General features: G+C 51.1%; 1 protein-coding gene across 1 annotated transcript in view; it reads right to left on the bottom strand.

Annotated features, from left to right (window-relative positions):
- LOC124511729 (carcinoembryonic antigen-related cell adhesion molecule 1-like) overlaps nucleotides 1–26,233 on the bottom strand; it is a 30,054-nt gene extending 3,821 nt beyond the window's left edge. The window contains exons 1-14 of the mRNA XM_047079099.1: nucleotides 26,035–26,233; nucleotides 24,851–25,210; nucleotides 20,320–20,598; nucleotides 18,755–18,875; nucleotides 17,727–17,779; nucleotides 17,400–17,431; nucleotides 16,931–16,972; nucleotides 16,619–16,672; nucleotides 15,311–15,453; nucleotides 7,211–7,398; nucleotides 6,011–6,370; nucleotides 3,718–3,996; nucleotides 3,227–3,481; nucleotides 196–474 (exon numbers count right to left, since the gene is read on the bottom strand). Coding sequence (XP_046935055.1) covers nucleotides 196–474; nucleotides 3,227–3,481; nucleotides 3,718–3,996; nucleotides 6,011–6,370; nucleotides 7,211–7,398; nucleotides 15,311–15,453; nucleotides 16,619–16,672; nucleotides 16,931–16,972; nucleotides 17,400–17,431; nucleotides 17,727–17,779; nucleotides 18,755–18,875; nucleotides 20,320–20,598; nucleotides 24,851–25,210; nucleotides 26,035–26,098 — 2,509 coding nt within the window. The 5' untranslated portion in view covers nucleotides 26,099–26,233. The remainder of the gene's footprint in view (nucleotides 1–195; nucleotides 475–3,226; nucleotides 3,482–3,717; nucleotides 3,997–6,010; nucleotides 6,371–7,210; nucleotides 7,399–15,310; nucleotides 15,454–16,618; nucleotides 16,673–16,930; nucleotides 16,973–17,399; nucleotides 17,432–17,726; nucleotides 17,780–18,754; nucleotides 18,876–20,319; nucleotides 20,599–24,850; nucleotides 25,211–26,034) is intronic.
- Between the last annotated feature and the right edge of the window lie 310 nt (nucleotides 26,234–26,543).

Raw genomic sequence — 26,543 nt, 5'->3', positions numbered from 1 at the left:
TCTGAGGTCCCACAGCTGGTATAAAGCAGAATCAAGATGTTAACAAGATTAGTCTAATTCCGGGGATCTCATCCACATTGCTGTAGAGGCTGTGAAGGAGGCTCCCACCTCCCCCAGAACTGTATTCTATTTCACACACACCCCCTGCCCATGAAATATACAGGGAGGAAGGGGGAGAGGTCGAGGGTCACTCACAGCTCACAGCCAGCCTGATGGGGTTACTTTTGCTGGAACTGACTGGGTTAGAGACTTCACACTGATAATTCCCGGCATGCCCCACCCTGACAGGGCTTATGGTGAGGGTGCTGTTGTCCGGGGACAGCTTCATCCTCTCCAAGAGCTTTAGACTCTGGTTATTGAAAAACCACCAGATGGAGACCCCTGTGTTATTTGTAGAGCAGGTCAGGACCACAGAGTCCTTATGTTCTGTGGCTGTGGTGTCGCTGGCATGGACAGTAGGCTGGGACACTTCCTCTGTGGGGAAACAGAGGAGGTGACAGAATGAGAGGGGGCCTGGGGCCATGCTCCTTCTTCCAAGATCTCAGCCACTCCGAGGGCCCCACTGAGCTCTGTAAATGTGCCCCAGAGGATGGCCCTGATGTCTGCAGAAGGATGAGTGTCATTGTTCAGGTGGCGATCTATATGGAGGGGGCTGTACCTCTCCCTCTGACCCTCAGGTCCCCCTCTGGCCCTCAGTCATCTGCCTGGTCTGCCTGGACATCTCTGTAGTATCAGCACCACACACCTCTTAGCCCATGTCCAGCATCCTCATCAGCAGGTGGAATTTTTCCCATGGACTCCTGTGCGATTCCTTTCTTGAACTTCAGTGACTTTAATAGATCAAGCCTCACTCCTTATATACCTTTTCGCGTATGGTGGGGAGGAAGGCTTGCAGGCCTTCTATCTCTGCGTCCCCAGCAGCTTTGTGTAAAGTAGGGAAGGTATTTGCACGGTTATAATTTATTAGGAAATGAGAGCAGCCCACCCAGTCTTCATCACCTTAGGAATTAAAGAGTTTCAATCTATAGGATTTCTCAGGCTGAAGAAGGCTTTTACTTCCACCACTGTGGATTGACTCTCATGGTGAAAAACTTCTGTAAAGAAGCGGTTACTGTATACAGAATACTGGCACCCTTATAAATAGAAGGAAATGATTGCAACAGAATAAAGGCCTTATAGGAAACACCCCCAGCTAGCATCATACTCTATGGTGAAACACGGAAAGTGTTTCCTCTAAGATCAGATAGTACATAAACATGCCTCTTTCACCACCCATGTTCAACAGAGGAAAGGAGTCCAGGCCAAAATAATTAGGAGAAAAACAATAGAATGCAATCAAATTGGAAAGGAATAAGTACAATGAGGTCTGGTTGTAGATGATGGAAATTATATGTACAAAACTCTAAAGATTCTGCAAAAATTGTTGAACTAATAAACAATTTCAACAAACTTGCAGGATACAAAATCAACAGGCAAAAATCAATTGTGTTGCTATACACTAAAAATACCTTCCACCCAAAATCAAGAAAAAAATTCATTTAAATAACATTAAAAAGAATAAAATACTTAGGGATGAAAGAATGAGGCAATAGAGTATACATGGAAATCTAGAAAACGTTGCTGAAAGAAATTACAGAAGACACAAATGAAGGGAAAGACATCCCATGTTCATGGATGATGAGACTTAATATTGTGAAGATGACAATACTACCCAAAGAGATCCACAGATTCAATGTAATCCGTAACAAATGCTTTTCTTTTAAGATTTTATTTTTAAGGAATCTCTATACCCAACGTGGGACTTGGACATACAACCCCGAGATCAAGAGTCGCATGATCCACTGTACTGAGTCAGTCAGGTGCCCCCCCCCGTTAAATTCTTAAGGAAATATTTTGCAGAAATAGAAATTTCCAAAAAGTCACATGGAATCTCAGGGGCCTCAAATAGCCAAAATTATTTTGAAAAAGAACAAAGTTGGAGGACTCCTACTTCCTGACCAAAATAATGTGGGCCTGCTATATAGATAGACATAGAGACCGATGGGATACAACAGGCGCCCCAGATACAAATCCTGATACATATGGTCCAACGATTTTCAGTACGGTTGTCATGACCATTCAATGGAGAAAAACTTCTATTCAAGAAATGGTCTTGGGAACACTGGATACCCATGCAAATGAATGAAGTTGGATCCTGACCTTACATCATGCACAAAAACTAACTTAAAACAGATCACATCTAAACGTAAGAGTCAAAACTGTGAAAGTCTTAGAAGAAAACATAAAGCAAAAGCTTATTGAAACTGGATTTCCCGACGATTTCTTAGATATGACACCCAAAGCAAAGACAACAAAAGAAAAAACAGATGAACTGGATTGCACTGAAATAGAAAACTTCTGTGCACCAAAAGGCACAATCAAGAAAGTGATGGTAGCACTTAAGGAATAAACAGGACTCAGGAAGGAAATAGACAGCATAGGAAATCTAGTCAATGGCATTTTATTATTTTAATTTTTTAAAGATTTTGTTAAGATTAAATAAGCTCTACACCCAATGTGGGGCGTGAACTCACAACCCCAAGATCAAGAGTCACATACTCTACCTACTGAGCCAGCCAGGTGCCCCTAGTCAATGGTATTTTAATAGCATTGCATGGTGACAGATGGTAGCTACACTGTGGTAGGCATAGCATAACACAGAGTTGTCCAATCTCTATGTTGTGCACATGAAACTAGTGTTACATTGTGTGTCAACTAAAGTTCCCTAACCACCACCACCACCACCAACAACAACAACAACAACAAAGTGATGGCACCCACAGACTGGAAGAAAACATTTGCAAATCATAGCTGGTAAGAGATTAATATCCAGAATATATAAAACACTTCTGCAATTCAACAACAACAAAAGGCAACTTGACCCTGAGGACCCTTCTTTCTTCCCCATCTGCAAAGGCGCCTTATATGTGTGGGGGTTTTGGGAGCTGACAGAATCCCCTCCCCACATTGCAGACTGGACTGGGAGATCTCAGATCTCAGACCTCAAGATCTGCCATGAGAAATCAGACAGCACAGGGAGGAAGCATCTGCAGACATGTGATGGGAGAGTTCAAGGACAGATCTGAGTCACAAGCAAATGCAAAATAACTTCTTCTAGGCTCTTTTCTGGAAACCAGGAAGATCTCCACCACAGTGCTTGATGTAAATGCTCCAGGGATCCACTTACCAGAGACTGTGATAGTCTTCACCGTGAACTTATTGAGGCGAGTGCCAGGGTTATAAACAAGGCAGGCATAGGATCCACTATCATTCACAGAGATGTTGGGGATAAAGAGCTCCTGTGAGGATGGCTGGGGGCTCCCATTGATAAGCCAAGAATACTGTGCAGGCGGGTTAGAGGCTGAGTGGCAGGAGAGGCTGAGGTTTGCCCCTGGACGGTAATAGGAGTCTGAGGGGGAAATGGTGGGGGCATCCGGGCCATCTGGAGCAAACAGAATGAAGCCACATGTGATGTAATCCAAGGGAAGGGGAAGAGGAAGATCTGGGTGTGTATAGGGGCCACAGTGTCCACCTAAGTTGGGTCAGAAGCCATGGCCAGCCTGGGTGTCTAGGTGAGAGTCAGGTACTCAGACCCCAGAAGGACAGATGTGGCCTGGCCTCTGGCAGCGTGGATTTGGGGCTGGCAGCCTGGGCCATGTAGGAATACAAGTTACTCACAGAGAACATTCAGGGTGAATGGGTCACTATGACCGGCACTGACTGGGTTCCAGGTTTCACACTCATAAGGTCCTGTGTCATTCCTTGTGACACCATGTAAAGTGAGAGTCCTGTTGTCCAGGGACAGCTCCAGCCTGGCGCTGTCCGGGAGGCTCTTACTGTTTACTGACCACAGGTAGCTTGTGTTCTGAGTCTGAGGTTCACACGTTAATACTACAGAATCCACGTTCTCCACGGGGTCCGAGTTGTTGCTTCTGATGTTGGGTTTGGGTAACTCCGCTGTGTAGACAACAGAGAGAACATTGCCCTGTGTGGTACCTGTGATTCCTCCAAAGGCATCTTCAATCAGAGCTGCCTTCTCTCATCTGTCTGCCAACCCGAGTCCTTAAGAATAAAGCAGATCTGTGAATCTCAAGACAAATGCGAGAGGATCTGAGGACTCACAGAAGGAAAAGCCCCCTGCTCTGTGTGTCTGAGAGCAAGCACAGAGTTTCTCAAATGTCAATCACAGAGCAGAGTTTTGTCATGGAAGACGCGGGACAGAGTCAGAGACAGCCCCCAATCCCCCAACACGGCACCTCTCCTGGTTCTTCGCAGACCTGATGGCTTGGCCAGGGGATGGGGATCTGAGCAGAAATGACACCCAGGGACACCAGAAGCAAGCCCAGAGGTCAGTTCAGTACTTGGGCCCAGGGCCTGAATGGGCTTTGATAATGACTGCCGTGACACAGTGATCCCATACATGGGAGAGCAGAGTCCAACATCAAGCAAAGAGTCAGAGAATGAGCAGGAAGGAGGGGTGATGAGCGAATGAACGACCACATCTCTTCAGAAAGACATCCTGGTGCAGGATCCTAGGAGGCCTGGCCCTCCTCCGGCAACAGAGGCACCCACACTGTTCACTCCATCCCTCCTATTTTTTTTTTAAATAATTTTTTTAGGGCTCATTTATTGTTGAGAGACAGAGACAGAGAGAGACACAGAGAGAGGGGTGGGAGGGGCATCGAAGGAGAGAGGACAGAGGATCCAAAAGGTTTGCCCTGACAGGAGGGAGCCCAATGTAGAGCTTGACCTCAGCAGATCTGGACCTGAGCCGAAGTTGGACACTCAACCAACTGATCCACCCAGGCGCCCCTCACGCCTTCCCTCCTAAACAAAAGCAAGTGAGTTGGTTACACGTGGACCCTGTGCTGGTTTCAGGTGCAGAGTCAGAAGGAGAAGGCAATTCCACCCCAGTGGGAGCGACACCAACACACCAGGAAACACTCAGTGATTTCAAGTCCAACACAGGGAGGTGAGGATGGGCCACCTGAGGGGCGGCCGGGGCGTGCTGACTCAGGTTGCTGCTGGGGGTCATTAGTTGGAGAGTGAACACAGAATGAGCCTCTATTTGCTCTCACTGCCCACACCAGCACCCTTCCCTCTGATGGAGGAGAGGACGGGGCTGTGCTGCCCAGCAGCCCAGCAGCCTGTGTGACCTGATTCAGTGACTATACCTCCCTGGGCCTCAGTTTCCCCCTAATACAACAGGAATAATGGTAAATGATCTCCACCTGCCATGCCTGTGAAGTAACCTTTAACCATCCTTAAATACCTGGCCCTAAAATGGTATATCGCGGCCGGCCAATCAAATGGCCTCTCTTACTCTTGCCTCCACAAGACAAGGCTCCCTCCCTGGGCCTCCTTCTTGGGAGAGGAAGAGCTGTCAAGAGCATCTCTCTGCTCTGTTCCTCCCTGGGGGTGCTGACCCTCCTTTGGAGTCTCCTAAGTCCTCCACAGCAGTTGGCTAATGGACTGGAGCCTTTTTATGTCTGTGCTGCCCATGCCTCTCTCCAGATGTAGATCTGGAGACTGAGCGCTGGCTGGTGACCAGCTCAGAGGCTCAGGACTCGGGCAGCTGGGAAATCATTGCTCCCTGTCAGCCCTGCCCAGGAGCCCTACCCCACCCTGGCACAGAGTCCCCGGGGTCATGAGACTCAGGAGCCTCAAGGCACTGTTCTGGGCAAGGGCCTTCTGGGCTGAGCTCTAGTGAGGATCCCAGGGCCCCTTCGGGCCTGGCCTTGACTGTGACCTGCATGGTCTTTCTCAGATGGTCGTAGAGTCTGGATTCCAGGAAAGGAGTTGCAATCTTAGGAAATTCATCTCTACTGTGTGTGTCCTGCACTAAATGCTCAAACACCATTTGGGACAAAATGCAGAAGGGGAGGGAGGCACAGTCCAGGCCTGTCAATCCTGTGTGTACCAAGTAGAATTCACTCCACCCGACATCAGAGGTGACAGACGAATTACTCACGATATACACGGAGCTGTCCAGTTACTCTTTCAAGTTGAACATTCCTCTTTATGATTTGTAGGGTGTAGTATCCTGTGTCCTTCAGACTGATGTTCTGGAACAGCAGGGATCCGTTGTGATATAATGTCTCTCTGCCGCTGTGTGCAAATCCTGGGGTAATTTCTTGTAAGTCGGCTGCATATGATACAATTTCCCTACGGGGATCTATAGTTGTCCCTTTGAACCAACCATAGCCTATAAGATTCGCAGGCAGATTGTGGACACGCAGAAGAACGTCCTTCCCTTCGGCAGCATTGGGCGGCACCGATTCAACAGTGACTTGGGCAGTGGTGGGAGGGTTCCAGAAGGTTAGGAGTGAGACTAGGAGGGAAGAGAGAAGACCTGGATCAATATTTGGCTACGTATTGGGACGGAAAGATGTGGCCCTGGAGACTGGGCAGGTCCTAATCGCTCAGCCTTGGGCCCAGGGGTGAGCGTGTGTGTGTGTGTGTGTGTGTGTGTGTGTGTGTCCTACTGGTCAAGGTCAGGGCACGACCGCCATGACTTCAGTGCTTCTGAACTTGTGATTTCCTCTGTTTCCAATACTCTCCCTCAGATGTCCGTGGGCTCACTCCCTCACTGCCCTCAGGTACCTGCTCACACTCAGGGGGTCCTTGGGAGAGGCCTGCCCACACCGCCTCCTCTAAAGACTCTCTGTCTTCACATTCTGACCTTTCCCTGCTCTGTTCCCTTCATGGCCTGTCAATGCCCGACCTCCCATTCTGTGTCTTTGCTTGTCTGTCTTCCTCCCCAGAGAAGTGTGCTCAGGGAGGGCACGGACTCTGATCTGTGTTGTGCCCCAGTGGTGGGGCCGGCTGCAAATACCTGTGGATGAATGAATGAGTGTTCCCAGGGCCCAGCATTGATGTGTCAATATCTCAGGTTGGTGGGAGGGGCAGCGTTTAGGGTCCCTGCTTGCTCACATCGTTTCCAAAATTCAACCCTCAGTGATGAGTAACTTGGGACACAGCACGTCGCTCGCTCGCCTCTTCCAGATCATGAGATTTTCCTGTTGCTGAGCCGGGAACCCCCTCTCCTGCCCTGCCCTGCCCTGCCCTGCCCTGTTCCCATGTCCCCTCTCGGCGCCCCATCCTCCCCTGGGAGACCGCAGCCAGTCTCTCTCTTCCCTTCACCCTTAACCCAGGGGATCGTCCCTCTCACCTGCCAGCAGGAGCTCCTGCCAGGGAACACGCCCTCCTCGGGGAAGGGCCGAGGGGGGCTCCATGCCGCCTGCTGCCTGCTCTGTCCTTCCCTCTGTGAGGAGAGCTTCGGCTCCAGAAATGCTCAGGAGCACCGCTGTCACGACAAGTTGGCTCTGTGGTCCTTCCTCCCTCTGTGCTGAGCCGCCTCTGGGGGCAGGAGCGCTAGGCCGGGTCACGTGGGCAGGGGCGGGTCTCTGCCCGGTCCCTCCCCCTCCCCTCCCCTCCCTTCCCCTCACTCCTGCCCTCCTGGTCTCCTTCCCCTTTCATTTCGTCTACGTTTGGGTTCCCTGCGAACTGCTGAGGCCTCTCCCTCTTCAGCTGGGATTTCCCACCATATGCGAGTGCGCACACAATGCCCTTGTGTGGACAAGCGCAAGCCTGTGGCATTGGTGTCCTGGGCGCTCCCCGCAGCTCAGGGTCGGAGCGCACAGTCAGCCCCCTGCAGCCCTCTCTCCTCCCCATGTGGCTTTTCTCTTCAGAGCAGGAGCCCGAGGGGCTACCCCAGGAACTCTCGTCACAGGGATGTTACCCGCACCGGGCGTCGGAATCACCTGTGGAACTTTCTAAAGATCACGAATGCCCTGGTGACCCCTAGAAATGCTGCTTCAGCAGATGGCCAGCCAGGCTGAGACCCCAGGATGTGGGAGTGGGGCCACCTCCTTCTTTCCTGCACCCACAGAGGGTCTGCAGAGCCTGTAAAATGCACATTCTGACTCAGCAGTGTGGTGGGGACCTGAGAGTCCGCATCTAACGAGCTCTCAGGTGAGGCTGGTTGTCCTGGGCCAGGCACACTTTGAATAGCCAGGCTGACGGGGACCTGGTTCTCTCAGAGGACGAGCCTCCTCCCTACTCCGAGTTGGCCTCTGCTGAGTCCTGGCCTCCAGTCTGTCAGCACTGCACACAGAGCCCCAGGGGCCCCAAACCCAGGGGATTCTTTCCATCTGCATCAGAGAAGCCCAGCGGGGCACGGGGTCCCCCCAGTGTTCTCAAATGCTCTGGGGAAGTTGCATTGACTCCTGGCAGCAAGGTCACAGTAATGCTCTGAGGGTGAGAAGAGGGCAAGCAGGGTGAGGGATGCTTGCCAGATGACTGGTGAGGGACCCACTCTCCATCCCTGGGTGTCCCCAGCCCGGCCTCTGCTTCCAGGGACCGAGACCCGGGACCAAGTGTCTCAGGAGCTCAGGTTCCGGGTGTGCAGGCGGTTTCCTGTGTGTCCCGGGAAGAGAAGAGGTGGGGGGAGGTCCGGTGGCGGGAGGTTCCCTGATCCTCGAGGGAAGATCGTAAGGAGACCCTTCCTCTACGTGTCTGCCGGCTGCACTGTGGCCAAGAGGCTGAACGTGTGCTCCTGAGCGTCCTGGGCAGCCCGTGTGCTCTGCCTGAGGGACTTTCCTGTGGTCACCCTGCCTCCCCATGGCTGGTGCCAGGCAAGGAGTGGGGGCTGCACAGGGACCCCTGACAGATCAGGGTGCTCCTCGGCCCCTAGAAGGAGCGGGCAGGACAGAACAGCCACATGGGAGGGACTCAGAAGGGTCTCTTGGAGAAAGAGACGGAAATCAGGCTCCTCTACCTCCTTGGGCAAACAAAGCCAGCTTCACATTTTAATTCCCTGTGTGTTGCCTGCGTGTCCCTATGTTGCCCCCTGGAGGCAATGCTGGGTCAGGGACCCTGACCGGGCTCCAAAGGATGCGTGGGCCCTGAGCCCTGGGCAGCCTGGGTCCTGGTCCCTGTGGGTCCTGGGTTGCCTGACTCCATTCCAGGGTAGGGTGAGCACAGGAGCGGACAGGCACCGTCCAGAAGGTTCCAGATCCTGAGTCAGGAGAATTGTCCACCCAGAGAGATGTGCTCCCTTAGGAGGAACTCTCTGTCCTTGAGGTTTCAAGGAATGACTCAGTAGAGTCTCTTGAGACTTTGGAAGAGGCACTGGCTTGGGGGGAGGGGGCTGGACACCACAATGCCCTGTTTCCTCATCACAGCACAGGGCGGGAGGGGGGGGAATGCATCCGTGTCATCTGTGTCCCTGCTTTTGCTCTAGGCCTCCCCACAGAGCCCACCTGGAGATGCAGCTGAGGGTTCCCAGGGCTTCCTCTGTTACAGGGGAGGAGACCCTCAGCCCCTCTGAGATGGAAACAAATGTAGATCCTGGGTTCTCCTGTCCCATCCTGCACAGGGTCAGGCACGGGGCACGGGGCTGGGTCCTGGGGACTCCAAAGAGAACAGGACAGACATAGATCCTGAAACAGGGCCACAGGCACCCAGAGAAAATCATGGCTTTGAGGACACACTTAAATGGAGGGAAGGTGGGGAGCCTCGGTCGCTCAGTTGATTTAATGTCCGACTCTTGATTTTGGCTCAGGTCATGATCTCTCTGCGGTGAGATTGAGCCTCTTGTCGGCTGCCCACTGGGTGTGGAGCCTGCGTGGATTCTCTCTCTCTCTCCCTCAGCCTCTCTACCTCTCTCTCTCTCTCTCTCTCTCTCTCTGTAAAGTGGAAAAAGGGGCGCCTGGTTGGCTCAGTTGAGTAAAGTGTTCCACTTTGGCTCAGGTCTTGATCTCATGGTTCGTGGGTTCGAGCCCTGCGTCAGGTTCTGTGCTGACAGCTCAGAGCCTGGAGCCTGCTTTGGAGTCTGTGTCTCCCTGTCTCTCTGCCCCTCCCCTGCTCACGGCTGTCTTTCTCTTAAGTGAACATGAAAAAAATTTTTTTAAATAAGATTGAAAATCAAGTACAATAAAATGGAGAAAAGAGCCGTGAAGGGAAAGCGTCTAGTGTGACAGGAGCAAGTAACGGGGTCTCAGCTGGCCTGGGGGTCACGTCAGCACCCATGACAAAGTGATCTTTTGGCTGAGACCGGAAGTGTGGGTGGGCCTTTGCCCCTCGAAGGACAGAGGGTGTGGAGGGCTGAGCTGTCTACAGAGGGACCTGTCTCAGCGGGCAGACACCTGACTGGCCGGAGGGGCTGACGGAGGTCAGTGTGGGGAGCCTGGAGAGCGAAGAGGACTGTCACTGGGTGAGGCTGGGGAGGGTCAGACCCTGCTGGGGAGTGGCGCGCCAAGGGGCATCAGCAGCGCCCCTCCCCGCCCACCCCCCCCCCCACCAAGCTCCAGGCTGCGGAGTTTCTCTGCCGCCCTCTGCTGGACCATGAGGAAAATGTGGAAGAAAACGTCCTGCTCCCTGTTTAAATTTAGAGTTCTGTATTTTCAAAGTATACTTTAAGTACTATTTCATGTATGTAGATATAATTTTTAGCGACCTTATTGTGTTATAGTTGACATATAAGAAAATCCACCTGTTGAAAGTATAAGAAAAAGGGAGGGGGAGGCGCCTGGTGTCTCAGTTCCTTGTGTGTCGGACTTGGGCTGGCCCTGAGTTTGAGCCCCCGGGATGGGCTGTGTGCTGACAGCTCAGAGCCTGGAACCTGCTTCTGATTCTGTGTCTGCTTCTCTCTGCCCCTCCCCCCACAGTCACTCTGTCTCTCAAAATAAAGACATAAAAAAATTTTTTCATGAAGATTTAAATATTATCGAATCTACTAACCCAATAACAAAATATCCAGGATACAATAAAAAAAAATCACTCATTATACCAAGAGCCAGGAGAACCACGATTTGACTGAGAAAAGATCATTACTGACTCCAATCCCAATGACTGTGGAATTATCCAACGAAGATTTAACAAGTAAATATCATTAAAAGAACACTTCAATAACCGATAATAAATTCTTTTTTTTTTTTAATTTTTTTTCAACGTTTATTTATTTCTGGGACAGAGAGAGACAGAGCATGAACAGGGGAGGCGCAGAGAGAGAGGGAGACACAGAATCGGAAGCAGGCTCCAGGCTCTGAGCCATCAGCCCAGAGCCTGACGCGGGGCTCGAACTCACAGACCGCGAGATCGTGACCTGGCTGAAGTCGGACGCTTAACCAACTGCGCCACCCAGGCGCCCCTATAAATTCTTTAACAAAATTGAGAGGCGCCTAGCTGACTCAGTTGTTAGAGCACATGACTCTTGATCAAGGGGTTATGAGTTCAAGTGCCACACTGGCGTCAAGGCTGCTCAAAAAAAAAAAAAATTGAAAACCACAGCAAAAAATGAAAGTTATAAAAAGGAACCACACAGGGGCACCTGGGTGACTCAATTGGTTAAGTGTCCAAGTCTTGATTTCTGCTCAGGTCATGATATCAGGGTTGTGAGATCAGGCCCCAAGTCGAGCTCCACCCTGGGCATGGAGCCTGCTTGAGAGTCTCCCTCTCTGTCCCTCTCTGTCCCTCTGCCTCTCCTCCACTCCCACACCCATGCACTCCCTCTCTCTGTCTTCAACAACAAAAAAAGAAACATAGAAATGGTGAAACTGAAAACTACAGTAACCAATATTTAAAAAAACAAAGCCAAACCCTCACTGGTGAACTTCATAGTAACATGACGATGTACAAGGTAGAATCAATGAACTGGAGGACAAATCCATAGAATTTATTCCTCCTGAAAAAGAGAGAGGAAAGAGACAGAAAAATGAGCAGAGTCCCGAGATCTGTTCCGTAAAACAAGGATGGAACCTCGGTGCCCCTGGGTACCAGAAGTGGAAGGGAAACGTGCGGACTGAAAAGGTATCTGAGGAAATGACAACCCAAGAGGCTGAGTCAGAACCCCAAACACGGTGAGCAGTCACACTAAGGCGCATAACAAACTTCTGAAAATAAAAGACAAGAGAACAAAAATCCTAAAGACACCCAGAGAAACCACCCTTGCGCACGAAGGAACACTAATGTAAGTGACAGTAGGTTTTGTATCTGAAAGCGTGGAGGCCAGAAGGAAGTGGCACATGTTTCAAATTGTGCGCCTGCTAAAATTAGCCTCAGGAGTGAAGGGGAAAGAAGGAAATTCCCTGATGAAGGGAGAGTATGAAAATTTATTGCCAGCTGACCTACTATTAAAGAATGGCCAAAGGAGATGTATAATTCATCATTCTCTGTAGCTCATGTTTGGTATCATATCTAAAATCTAACCAAATTTACTTTGTTTTTTTCAATATTTATTCATTTTTGAGAGAGGGAGGAAGAGAGGGAGAGGGAGAAAGAGAGAGAGAGGCAGAGAGACAGGGTGACAGAGGATCCAAAGCGGGCTCTGCATGACGGCAGGAAGCCCAACGTGGGGCTTGAACTCACGACCCTGAGATCGAGTCACATGTTCTCCCGACTGAGCCAGCCAGGCGCCCCACACCAAATTTAAGATACTGAAATCTGGGGTGCCTGGGCGGCTCAGTCGGTTTGGCGTCTGACTTCGTCTCAGGCCACGATCTCACGCTTCGTGGGTTCAAACCCCTCATCGGGCTCTGTGCGAACAGCTCAGAGCCTGGAGCCTGCTAAGGATTCCGTGTCTCCCTCTCTCTCTCTGCCACTCCCCTGCACGTGCTCTTTCTCTGTCTCTCAAAAATAAATAAATGTAAAATACTGAAATCAGAGTATGTTCTCGGAAAATGGTAATGAATCTAGAAATTAATAATAGACACCTGAAAAAAATCCCTAAAAGATTTGGAAAGTAAGCTACATATTTGTAAATAATTTATGGGTCAAAAAGCAAGTTTCAAAGGAAATTTTAAAAACACACAGAATTGGGATGCCTGAGTGGCTTGGTCGGTTGAGCATCTGACTCTTGATCTCAGGCAGGTCATGATCCCAGGGTCGTGGGACTGAGTCCCAAGGCAGGCTCTGTGCTGAGCGCGGAGCCTGCTTGGGGTTCTCTCTCTCTCTCTCTCTCTCTCTCTCTCTCTTGGCCTCTCTCCCCTACCCATGGTCTCTCTCTTTCTCTCTCTCTCTCAAAATAAAAACAAAAAACATTTAAACACACAGAATTAAATTAAATATACTAAAAAAAAAAAACCTCTGCGTATGGGATGCAGCTTATGCCACACTGAGAGGGGAATTTCTAGCACAAAATGCTTCCATTACAAGAAAGGAAATATCTCAAACAATAATGTAAGTTCCTATTACAAGAACCAGAAAAATAAGAGCAAAATGAACCCAACTAAAAGCAGAAAGAAAGAAATAATAGAGACAGAGCACCCAGCCGACCTTATATTGGACACTGTGAGTGGACAGAATGGACCCGAGCCCATGGAAGGGCAAGACTGGGTCTGTAGCATCAGAGTTGGTTCTGCAGGTGGGATGTGAATGGGGAAAAAGGACGATGGGGGTGACTGTGAGTGCTCTTGTCTTATCTCTTCCCCTGAGGGGCCACAGGAGATGCAGAAACTCTCAGATGTTGGATTCTCCCCTGGGAGATCTCCAGGTCCCCCCTTGTCCCCTGGGTGAAATGTTTGCTCTGCTGGGAAGGGCAGGCAGATGGCATAGGACTCTGACCCCACGCACAGCGCTCAGCAAGGAGGGGCTGGAGAAGAGCCCAGGGGCTCTGCTCAGCCCTGCTGCCTGCGGGGTTCAGCTGGGGCTTGGAAACAGGATGCTGTGCTTAGGGGGTGCTCCAGGCCGGGTGATGAGTGTGTTTCCAAGGTCAGGCACTAAGGGTCAGAAGCTAATCATGAAACATTCCTTCCTTTTATTTTCCATTTTTTTCTTTTACTGAGGAAACTCTACCCCCAATGCTCCAATTCACGACCCTGAGGTCAAGGGTCTCACTCTGTCCTGACTGAGCCAGCCAGGCGCCCCCATTCCTTCCTTATTGTATGCAAGACAGTGGCCTGACTCTCGGGGGGCAGGAGGTTCCCCAAGAGGCTGGAGCAGCCTCCCAGACTCCCCAAGGCCACCCTCTGGATGCAGCTAACAGCCACGCAGGGAATTGTAACGAACGTGCCAACAGTAACATCCAGACATGTGCAAAGGGCTTATGACTGATAAATTAGAGCAGAAGCAGCTCATCCCCGTGATAGCATTCTGCCTCATTACATCTTTCTTATGTAGAAAAGCAATAGGCAGCTTCTCCAGAGTCTCTTTTTCTTGCCTCCTCCCTGCTCAAGCCCTGGGAGGAGGCCGGCTGGGGCACCTGTCCATGGTGCTGATGCTCACCGAACTATTCCCAAGGCTTGGGAGCTGTGATCTTCCAGTTGTGTCCACTCTCTTTGCAGGCTTAACAAGGAGCATTACTAACAAGGAAGAGGTGGAGAAGGCTGCAGGGAGCGTGGACTGGCCTTCATCACTGGCTCAGGGCAGTGACGGTGTTGTGGACATCCCTGCAGGCAGTGACTCCATGGTCAGATGACCAAGTCCAGGCTGCCCACCAGCAGTTTGTCATGAACGATTATGGTGAATATGGCCTTGGGGGTGCAGTAGACAGAACAGAGGCCTCTCAGAGACTCCCACATCCCTCGTGTCAAGAGTCTGTGATTATTTCAGTGATAAAGGGACTAGCAGATTAAGTTAAGGACCATGTGATTGTGACATTATGGTAGTTTACCCAGGTGGGCCAATATAATCCAAGAGTTCTTTTTTTCTTAAATTTTTAAAAAATGTTTATTCATTTTGACACAGAGAGAGGTAGGGAGAGAGAGGGAGACACAGAATCACAGGCTCCAGGCTCTGAGCTGTCAGCACAGAGCCCAACCCAGGGCTCGACCTTCTGAGATCACGACGTGAGCCAAAGTTGGAAGTCTAACCCATTGAGCCATCCAGGCACCCACAAGGGTCCTTATATAAGTGACAGGGGGAGGCAGGAGAGGCAGAACCAGAGAAGAAGAGGTGATGTGGAAACAGGACACAGAGAGACTTCAAGATGTTGCACTGCTGGTTTTGAAGGTGAAGGAAGGGGCCACATCCATGGAACGTGGGCAGCCTCCAACGGCACAGCTTGAAAAACAAGGAAACAGACTCTATCCTAAGCCTCCAGAAGAGACAGCCAGGTGGGCACCTTGATTTGTGTTGACATCCACCACTAAGCTTACAATAATTTGCTAGAGCAGCAAGAGGAAACTAACAAGAGGCGTCACCCTGTCTAATCCAACATAGTGTGCAATGCGATAGGAGCATCACAGAGCTAAAAATGACGTGATACTTTGCAGCTTGTTTTTCTTACCTCTCATCTCATGACTGAGAAACAAGTGGGTGATGGCAAACCCACCTGTGAAACGTGGGTGCGGTGCCTTGGTGCTTGGACCGCTTTTGTGTGAACAGGGCACCTTGACGCAAGCGAATCCACATGGGCACCCAACTGGGGGCCTCAGGGAAGGACTGAGAGCCGCTGGCCCAGGTGTGTGGAGGAGGCTGCAGGTGGGACAGTAGGACGAGGCCTGTGGGCCAGGTGGAAGAGAACTTTGTCCCAACACCATGGGAGCCTGGGTGAGTTAGGTGGGGGAAGCCCTCTGCCTCTGACCTGCATGCTTATTTATGGGGAGGAGGTGTGTTTCAAGATAAGATCCCGTTCAGGGAGAAAAGTGGACACTGCTGGGAGGTACTGGGCTAGACGTCATGGGCAGTGTCCGGGAAGGCTATGCTCAGAGCATGAATTCTGGGTCCCAAACCCTGGCGTTCCTCTGACAACCTGCCTTTATGTCACCCCAGCAGGAAGGACATCCCGAAGGCTGGAGAAACCTTCAGACAGGTCTCAGTGCCCTGGATCCTGGATTTGGGGACAGGGCAAGTTTATTGGTGAAGGCCACCAGTCAGGGCCACCGGGGATGGGTGAGGAGGACCAAAGGGCTCAGGACACCAAAAGGCTATGAAGGGGTCCCACCTGGGGTGTGTGCCTGCCCATGGCTGCTCCTTCCAAGCTCCTCCTCGTGTGGTCATCAGAGGCCCCATGTTCTGTGCTCCTGAGAACCCCGTGCACATGTGCAAACACTGGAGGTGTCTCCAGCCTTGGTCCCTGAGCAGGGTGAGGACCGCTGAGTGCTGTCATAGTTTGGCCACAGCTCTGGTGATCTCTGCTTTTCGAGTTAACGTGGTCCCAGCATGTCAACACCCCTCGCCCCTCCTCTATCTCAGGGGACTAAGGTGGGGGCTTGGCGAACTCAGAGGGAACGTTTCCCTGTGTGACCTAGGAGAGAAGGGCCCCAGAGGTTCAGGTGAATTTCTGCTCAGAGAAATCACCATTCACCAAAAAAAGGCCAAGGAGGGGGAAGAGTCCTCTTTAATCAGATCCCCTCATGCTGTCCCTGGTGGGTCAGGGCCCGGGATACATTCCCTGGGAAACCCCACTTCCTGGGACATGGGGGCCTTTGTCCTGGCCCATCCGGGGTTCGTGGCAGCCTGTCAGGGCTTCCAGAAATCAGGAAGGCCCGGACCCTGGGTCCATGTCCCTGAATATCCTCTGGGCTTAGAGCTGGTTCTCTGGCTCAGGCGGGGGCACCTGACCCCACCCAGGGTCTGGGGTCTCAGGAAGGCCCCTGGAAGGAGTAGCTCCCAGGGGAAGGGGAAACTAAGAAGACACTTGTCCTTTGTGGTTGATCTGGCAGTAAATGTTCCTGTCAGGGTGTTGTAACTCCTGTAAAAGAAAAAGAGGCTCCTGAACCCCGCAGGCTTCCCAGAACATGTCTGGGTGACTTTCAGGTCCTGCGTCCACCTCTCTGGGAACCTGGCTGGGTGGCAGGTTTCTGCCCCAGGCCCCTCCTTCCTCCCACTAGCCCCTGTGCCCTTTTGCCCTGCTGTGTCCTAAACCTGAAAGCACAGGCAGGGCAGGCTGGGGACAGATCCTCAGCCCCCTTGGGCTTGGGGGACCTGAACATTCATTGCCCACACTCACCTGGTAGATGGGAACGGCTGTCCTCGGGCTGGGTAGGGCGCTCTGAACAGGGGGAGAGAATGGGTGTCAGTGGACAGAGGGACAGTCATTTCTCTGCGGGGGTGACCCGTTCTGCCTCTTGAGCAGCTTTCGCCAAGCCTGTTGACCCACACCCCAGACCCAGACCGGTCTCTCCTGAACTCCCTGCCCCACTCCTATTAGCCCAGGACCCCTGGCTGATGTTCCCAGTGCTCTGTCCTTGGCCAGACTCCAGGGTTCCCCTTGGGCCAGCTCAGAGTGGCAGGAGAGACTCAGGTCGGGGTGGGGAGTGGTCCTGTCCCTGAAGACGGTCCCAATCCTGGGCAGAACGGGCCCTGCCTTGTCCTGGCTACTCTGGGGGAAGCAGGGTGTGTGCGGTGCTGCTGAATTCGTTGGTTCTCTGCCTTGCGCCCGCACAACCTAGACCCCAGTGGAGAGGGGGCGGGCTTACCGGGGATGTGGAGCTGCTGACTGGACCATGACCTGGGGACAGAAACAGGAATTAGCACCCAGGGTCCACCCTCCCAGGAGGTACCGGGTCATCGGCTCTCGGAGGACCAGGGAAGGAGCACCTCCCACAGGGAGACCCACTGGTGCTGGTCTGGGAGGTGCTGAGCCGTGACCTAGATTCCATAGGTCAGGGAGTATGGCCAGTTGGGGTCCCCTGTACTGAAGCCCCAGGGACGTGGTCAGAGGCCCCAGGGTGTGACTGGCAGGAGTGGACATTGGGGGCAGGTCGAGGGGCTCCCTGTGCTGCCTGGGCTGAAGGGATACTCACCAGGGGTGCAGGCTGGGCGCCCCATCTCTCTGTGATTACATTGGCTACTGGCCCTAGGAAAGATGCTTATTCGTGAGGTGGGCAGGGAGAGGTCACAGCTCTGGTGTCAGAACAGGGGACAGGGAGGGTCCTCATTCCAAGCAGGGCTTAGAGACCCCATCTCTCCACCAGTCAATTTAGGAGGGGAAGGGCCCAGGAGAGGGATAAAAAAAGGCCTTCGGAGCACATGTATCCTCGGACCAGAGAGGAAGCTGGGCAGCGGACGGACACCTAGGAGAAAGTGTCCCGAAAAGGGATCAAGGGCCCAGGAAAGGAATCACACATGAGGGTCTGAGTGACTGGAAGGGTCAAGGCGGCCAGCTGCATGTGCAGGACGCTTGGGGAGCCCCAGGTATGTCAGATCCCTGAATGCGGTGCCCCTGCTGTGGCCAGACCCTCGAGTCTTCAGGCCAGAAGACGCTGAAAACTGACATTGGCTCGTGCTCTATTTCCATCTGCCTGGACGAGGGGCTTCGTCCCAGGACCTCTACCTGACGGGGCCCAGGGTCTGCGGTGTCACACATCAGGCGCCGTGGTTCCCGCATGTGCCACTTAAGGGGTCGACCCCACCCGGCCTGTCAGGGTCTTCCACTCTCCCTTGCGTGACCTTGGCCAGGACCACCCTCAGTCCTGAGGCTGCAAATCCCCGTCCCAGGGCATGTGGACTGACAAACCACGGGAGGTACCGGTCTCCGTGCACTTAGTACCGAGCACTGCTGTAGGGTTGCCGAGCGAACCAGGACAACCCTGAGGGGCTGTTCTGTGATTGTCCCTAATTTTGCACAGAGGCAGCTGTGGAGGAAGGGCCCTGGGCAGCAGCTGGTGAGGAAGGAGCCAGGTGTGATCAGAGGAGAAATCCAGGGGGCAGTTGGGAGGTCTGGGACACCCAGCCCAGAATCCTGGGTCAGGACGGCGTCTGCCTGCTGGTGAGTCTGCTGGGGTGGGGGAGGGGTGGTGGACAGGATCGTGTGTGGGAAATGCCATCGTACCTTCCCGTCTTCACCCGGAGCCGGACATACCCCAGGGAGGCCACGAGTGCCACCCCAACGAGGACCCCAATTGCAATGCCAACACTGGTCCCCACAGGGAGGCCCGTGGGACTTCTTTCATCTGAAATAAGAAGCAAAAGGGAGGAGGAATGAGTCCCAAGTCATATCTGCTGAAGCCATGAGGGCTGGGGGGAAGGGCCTGGTTAGGGAGGAAGGAATGGCCATCGAGGTCTGGATAATGTGTGTTATCTCCTAAGCATCCCCACCCCCTCGGCTGCTGTGTCATTTCTTTTTTATTTTTTTAAGTGTATTTTTTTTTTTGAGAGAGAGAAAGAGAGTGGGAACAGGGAAGGGGCAGAGAAAGAGGGAAGACAGACTCCCAAGCAGGGTCCCCACTATCAGTGCACATCCCAACAAGGGGCTTGAACCCATGAACTATGAGACCATGGCCTGATCTGAGATCAAGAGTTGAACGCTTGGGGCACCTGGGTGGCTCAGTTGGTTAAACATGTGTCTTTGGCTCAGGCCACGATCTCATGGTTCATAGGTTCAAACCCACATCAGGTTCTGTGCCTACAGTGCAGAGCCTGCTTGAGATTCTCTCCCTCTCTCTCTGCCCTTCCCCAACTCTCTTTCTCTGTCTCTGAAAATAAATAAACTTTTTTTAAAAACTTAAGAAAAAAAAAAAGAAGAGTTGGATGCTTAATGGAGTGACCTGCCCAGGTTCCCCCTGCTGTGTCCTTTCTATCCTTGTAGTGAAACCTTGGACTTGAATCTTCATGTTGCCCTCCTCTGCCCAAAACTGTGGCCAGTGCCCACATCCTATTCATTTTCCTCCTAATGTCTCTCTTTTTTATTCTCACATTATGCCTCTTCCCCCATTTCTTCCTTTCTATTACCATTGATGGTCTTAGAGGGAGGCCCCTACTTGTCCACTCAACACGGATTAGTGAAAATAACACTAGCTGACTGCTTTCGAGGTCAGCGCTGGGCCAGGCACATGGGAAATACTTTGTGTTTATCTCATCTGCTGCTTCCATGAGGGGGCCAGGTGTCAACCCCACTCTGCAAATTACAGTCTGAGAGTGTCAAGGGCTTCAGTAAAGTAGTGAAGGTCACAGAACTGGACCGAGTTGAGACAACACTTAATCCCAGCTCCACGGGACGTTACGGCTAATAACAACAACGTCAATGACAAAAGAACAAGAACTGCTAAATTTGATTGAGCCTTGAACCTGTGTAGGATGCTGTCTCAGGATTTAAGATCTCATTAACCTCATAGTGACAACCCTCAGAACAGCCCTAAGAGCCAGCCGTTCTTTCCACTTTTACAGATGAGGAAACTTAGGTTCTGGAGGTTGAGTGTCTTGTCTGAGGTCCCACAGCTGGTATAAAGCAGAACCAAGATGTTAACAAGATTAGTCTAATTCCGGGGATCTCATCCACATTGCTGTAGAGGCTGTGAAGGAGGCTCCCACCTCCCCCAGACCGGTATTCTATTTCACACACACCCCCTGCCCATGAAATATACAGGGAGGAAGGGGGAGAGGTCGAGGGTCACTCACAGCTCACAGCCAGCCTGATGGGGTCACTTCTGTTGGAACTGGCCCGGTTGGAGACCTCACACTGATAATTCCCGGCATCCTCCACCCTGACGAGGCTTATGGTGAGGGCCCTGTTGTCCCAGGACAGCTTCATCCTCTTTGTGAGGTTTATACTCCGGCCATTGAAGAACCACCGGATGGAGACCTTTTTGTTATTTGTGGAGCAGGTCAGGACCACAGAGTCCTTATGTTCTGTGGCTGTGGTGTTGCTGGCATGGACAGTAGGCTGGGACACTTGCTCTGTGGAGAAACAGAGGAGGTGACAGAATGAGAGGGAGCCTGGGGCCATGCTCCTTCTTCCAAGATCTTGGCCACTCTGAGGGCCCCACTGGGCTCTGTAAAGGTGCCCCAGAGGATGGCCCTGATGTCTGCAGAAGGATGAGTGTCTTTGTTCAGGTGGCGATCTATACGGAGGGGGCTGTACCTCTCCCTCTGACCCTCAGGTCCCCCTCTGGCCCTCAGTCATCTGCCTGGTCTGCCTGGACATCTCTGTAGTATCAGCACCACACACCTCTCAGTCCATGATCCAGCATCCTCATCAGCAGGTGGAATTTTTTCCCATGGACTCCTGTGTGATTCTTTTCTTGAACTTCAGTGACTTTAATAGATCAAGCCTCACTCCTTATATACCTTTTCGCGTATGGTGGGGAGGAAGGCTTGCGGGCCTTCTATCTCTGAGTCTGAGGCACCTTTACATAAAATAGGGAAGGTATTTGCACTGTTATAATTTATTAGGAAATGAGAGCAGCCCACCCAGTCTTCATCACCTTAGGGACCAAAGAGTTTTCAATCCATAGGATTTCTCCCTCTGAAGACTTTTACTTCTACATCTGTGGATTGAATCTCAGGGTGAAAAACTTCTGTAGAGAATCGGGTACGGTATACAGAATACTGGCACCCTTATAAACAGAAGAAAACTACTGCAACATAATAAAGGCCTTATATGAAACCCTTACAGCTAGCATTATACTCAATGGTGAAACACGGAAAGTGTTTCCTCTAAGATCCGGTAGTACATAAACATGCCACTTTCACCACCCATATTCAACAGAGTATAGGAGACCAAGCTGAAATAATTTGGAGAAAAAGAGTAGAACGCAATCAAATTGGAAAGGATTAAGTACAATTAGGTCTGTTTGTAGATGACATGAAATGATATGTATAAAACTCTAATGATTCCACAAAAACTGTTGAACTAATCAACAATTTCAACAAACTTGCAGGATACAAAGTCAACATGCAAAAATCACTTGTGTTGCTATACACTAATAATGAAATAACCCCTTCCCAAATTAAGGAAACAATTTAATTTACAATAACATTAAAAAGAATAAAATACTTAGGAATGAACTAATGAGGCAATAGACTGTACATGGAAATCTATAAAGCATCACTGAAGGAAATTACAGAAGACACAAATGAATGGAAAGACATCCCATGTTCATGGATAGTACGACTTAATATTGTTAAGATGACAATACTACCCAAAGAGATCCACAGATTCAATGTAATCCCTATCAAAATCATTTTTTAAAGGATTTTATTTTTAAGTAATCTCTATACCCAACGTGGGGCTTGAACATATAACCTAGAGATCAAGAGTCGCATGCTTTACCAACTGAGCCAGTCAGGTGCCCCCCCTATCAAATTCTTAAGGAAATATTTTGCAGAAATAGAAATTTCCAAATATTCACATGAAATCTCAGGGGCCTCAAATAGCCAAAATTATTTTGAAAAAAGAACAAATTTCGAGGACTCCTACTTCCTGACTACAAAGCTACAGCAACCAAAATAACATGGGCTTGGTATAAAGATAGGCACAGAAATGCCAATGGGATGCAGTAGGTACCCCAGAAACAAACTGAATATATGTGGTTCAATGATTTTCAATAAGGTTGTCATGAGCATTCAATGCATAAAAAAATCTGTTCAACAAATGGTATTGGGGGCTGCCTGGGTGGCTCAGTCGGTGAAGCATTCGACTTCGGCTCAGGTCATGATCTCGCAGTTTGTGATTTCGAGCCCTGCATCAGGCTCTGTGCTGACAGCTCGGAGCCTGGAGCCTGCTTTGGATTCTGTGTCTCCCTCTCTCTCTGCCCCTCCCCTGCTCATGCTCGGTCTCTGCCTCTCAAAAACAAATAAATGTTAAAATTTTTTTTAAACAAATGGTATTGGGAACACTGGGCATCCTAGCAAATGAATAAAGTTGGACCTTGACCTTACATCATGTACAGAAATACCTTAAAATAGTATGTTTTGGTGGTATAGTGGTGAGCATAACTGCCCTCCAAAATTAACTTAAAATAGATCAAACATCTAAACATAAGAGTCAAAACTGTAAAAGTCTTAGAACAAAACATAAAGCAAAAACTTTCTGAACCCGTATTTCCCAAAGATTTGTTAGATATGACGCCCAAAGCAAAGACAACAAAAGAAAAAATAGATGAATTGGATTGTATTGAGTTAGAAAACTTCTGTGCACCAAAAGCACAATCAAGAGAGTGATGGTAGCAGTTATGGAATGAACAGGACTCAGGTAGGAAATGCACAGATAGAAACACAGTCAATGATTTTTTTTTAATTTTTTTAAAGATTTTATTTTTAAGTAAGCTCTACACCCAATGTGGGGCTCGAACTTACAACCCCAAGATCAAGAGTCTCATGCTCTACTTACTGAGTCAGCAAGGTGCCCTTAGTCGATGGTATTTTAATAGCATTGCATGGTGACAGATGGTAGCTACATTTTGGAGGGCATAACATAACATATAGAGTTGTCCAATCCCTATGCTGTGAACCTGAAACTAATGTTACATTGTGTGTCAGCTAAATTTCCCTGACCAAAACCAAGACCAAAACCAAAAAACAAAAACAAAAACAGAAACAAAAAACAAACAGTGATGGCAATGCACAGATTGGAAGAAAACATTTGCAAATCATAGCTGGTAAGAGATTAATATCCAGAATATATAAAGCACTTCTGCAATTCAACAACAACAAAAGGCAACTTGACCCTGAGGACCCTTCTTTCTTCCCCATCTGCAAAGGCCCCTTATATGTGTGTGGGGTTTTCTGGAGCTGACAGACTCCCCTCCCCACATTGGAGACTGGACTGGGAGATCTCAGATCTCAGATCTCAAGATCTGCGATGAGAATTCAGAGAGCAAGAGGAGGAACCATCTGCAGACGTGTGATGGGAAAGTTCAGGGACAGATCTGTGTCACAAGCAAGTGAAAATAACTTCACCTCGGCTCTTTTCTGAAAACCAGGCAGACCTTCACCATAGTGCCTAATGTAGATGCTCCAGGGATCCACCTACCAGAGACTGTGATAGTCTTGACTGTGCACTTATTGAGGCCAGTGCCAGAGTTATAGACGAGGCAAGGCCCTGTGCTGGTTTCGGTGCAGAGTCAGAAGGAGAAGGCAAGTCTACCCCAGTGGGGGTGACACCAACACATCAGGAAACACTCAGTGATTTCAAGTCCAACACAGGGAGGTGAGGATGGGCCACCTGAGGGGCGGCCGGGGCATGCTGACTCAGGTTGCTGCTGGGGGTCATTAGTTGGAGAGTGAACACAGAATGAGCCTCTATTTGCTCTCACTGCCCACACCAGCACCCTTCCCGCTGATGGAGGAGAGGACGGGGCTGTGCTGCCCAGCAGCCCAGCAGCCTGTGTGACCTGATTCAGTGACTATACCTCCCTGGGCCTCAGTTTCCCCCTAATACAACAGGAATAATGATAAATGATCTCCACCTGCCATGCCTGTGAAGTAACCTTTAACCATCCTTAAATACCTGGCCTTAAAATGGTATATCGCGGCCGGCCAATCAAATGGCCTCTCTTACTTTTGCCTCCACAAGACAAGGCTCCCTCCCTGGGCCTCCTTCTTGGGAGAGGAAGAGCTGTCAAGAGCATCTCTCTGCTCTGTTCCTCCCTGGGGGTGCTGACCCTCCTCTGGAGTCTCCTAAGTCCCCCACAGCAGTTGGCTAATGGACTGGAGCCTTTTTATGTCTGTGCTGCCCATGCCTCTCTCCAGATGTAGATCTGGAGACTGAGCGCTGGCTGGTGACCAGCTCAGAGGCTCAGGACTCGGGCAGCTGGGAAATCATTGCTCCCTGTCAGCCCTGCCCAGGAGCCCTACCCCACCCTGGCACAGAGTCCCCGGGGTCACGAGACTCAGGAGCCCCAAGGCACTGTTCTGGGCAAGGGCCTTCTGGGCTGAGCTCTAGTGAGGATCCCAGGGCCCCTTCGGGCCTGGCCTTGACTGTGACCTGCATGGTCTTTCTCAGATGGTCATAGAGTCTGGATTCCAGGAAAGGAGTTGCAATCTTAGGAAATTCATCTCTACTGTGTGTGTCCTGCACTAAATGCTCAAACACCATTTGGGACAAAATGCAGAAGGGGAGGGAGGCACAGTCCAGGCCTGTCAATCCTGTGTGTACGAAGTAGAATTCACTCCACCCGACATCAGAGGTGAGAGAGGAATTACTCACGATATACACGGAGCCGTCTAGTTACTATTTCAATTTGAAAATTTCTCTTTAAGATTCGTACAGTGTAGTATCCCGTGTCCTTCAGGCTGATGTTCTGGAACAGCAGGGATCCGTTGTGATATAATGTCTCTCTGCCACTGTGTGCATATCCTGGGGTAATTTCTTGTGAGTCTGCTGCATATGATACAATTTCACTACGGGGCTCAACAGTTTCCCCTTTGAACCAGCCAAAGCCTATAAGATTCACAGGCAGATTGTGGACACGCAGAAGAACGTCCTTCCCTTCGGCAGCATTGGGCGGCACCGATTCAACAGTGACTTGGGCAGTGGTGGGAGGGTTCCAGAAGGTTAGGAGTGAGACTAGGAGGGAAGAGAGAAGACCTGGATCAATATTTGGCCTATGTATTGGGACGGAAAGATGTGGCCCTGGAGACTGGGCAGGTCCTAATCGCTCAGCCTTGGGCCCAGGGGTGAGCGTGTGTGTGTGTGTGTGTGTGTGTCTTACTGGTCAAGGTCAGGGCACGACCGCCATGACTTCAGTGCTTCTGAACTTGTGATTTCCTCTGTTTCCAATACTGTCACTCAGATGTCCGTGGGCTCACTCCCTCACTGCCCTCAGGTACCTGCTCACACTCAGGGGGTCCTTGGGAGAGGCCTGCCCACACCGCCTCCTCTAAAGACCCTCTGTCTTCACATTCTGACCTTTCCCTGCTCTGTTCCCTTCATGGCCTGTCAATGCCCGACCTCCCATTCTGTGTCTTTGCTCTTCTGTCTTCCTCCCCAGAGAAGTGTGCTCAGGGAGGGCAGGGATTCTGATCTGTGTTGTGCCCCAGTGGTGGGGCCGGCTGCAAATACCTGTGGATGAGTGAATGAGTGTTCCCAGGGCCCAGCATTGATGTGTCAATATCTCAGGTTGGTGGGAGGGGCAGCGTTTAGGGTCCCTGCTTGCTCACATCGTTTCCAAAATTCAGTCCTCAGTGATGAGTAACTTGGGACAGAACACGTCGTCACTCGCTCGCCTCTTCCAGATCATGAGATTTTCCTGTTGCTGACCCGGGAACCCCCTCTCCTGCCCTGCCCTGCCCTGTTCCCATGTCCCCTCTCGGCGCCCCATCCTCCCCTGGGAGACCGCAGCCAGTCTCTCTCTTCCTTTCACCCTTAACCCAGGGGATCGTCCCTCTCACCTGCCAGCAGGAGCTCCTGCCAGGGAACACGCCCTCCTCGGGGAAGGGCCGAGGGGGGCTCCATGCCGCCTGCTGCCTGCTCTGTCCTTCCCTCTGTGAGGAGAGCTTCGGCTCCAGAAATGCTCAGGAGCACCGCTGTCACGACAAGTTGGTCTGTGCTTTCCTCCCTCTGGGCTGAACCGCCCCTGGGGGCAGGAGCGCTTGGCCGGGTCACGTGGGCGGGGGCGGGGTCTCTGCCCGGTCCCTCCCCCTCCCCTCCCCTCCCTTCCCCTCACTCCTGCCCTCCTGGTCTCCTTCCCCTTTCATTTCGTCTACGTTTGGGTTCCCTGCGAACTGCTGAGGCCTCTCCCTCTTCAGCTGGGATTTCCCACCATATGCGAGTGCGCACACAATGCCCTTGTGTGGACAAGCGCAAGCCTGTGGCATTGGTGTCCTGGGCGCTCCCCGCAGCTCAGGGTCGGAGCGCACAGTCAGCCCCCTGCAGCCCTCTCTCCTCCCCATGTGGCTTT

This window comes from Lynx rufus, unplaced genomic scaffold (genome assembly GCF_022079265.1).
Source record: "Lynx rufus isolate CCGP_SWC_20201006 ecotype Redwood Valley unplaced genomic scaffold, mLynRuf1.p SCAF_16, whole genome shotgun sequence".
NCBI classification, from domain to species: Eukaryota; Metazoa; Chordata; class Mammalia; order Carnivora; family Felidae; genus Lynx; species Lynx rufus.
This window is presented reverse-complemented; position numbering and strand designations above follow the sequence as displayed.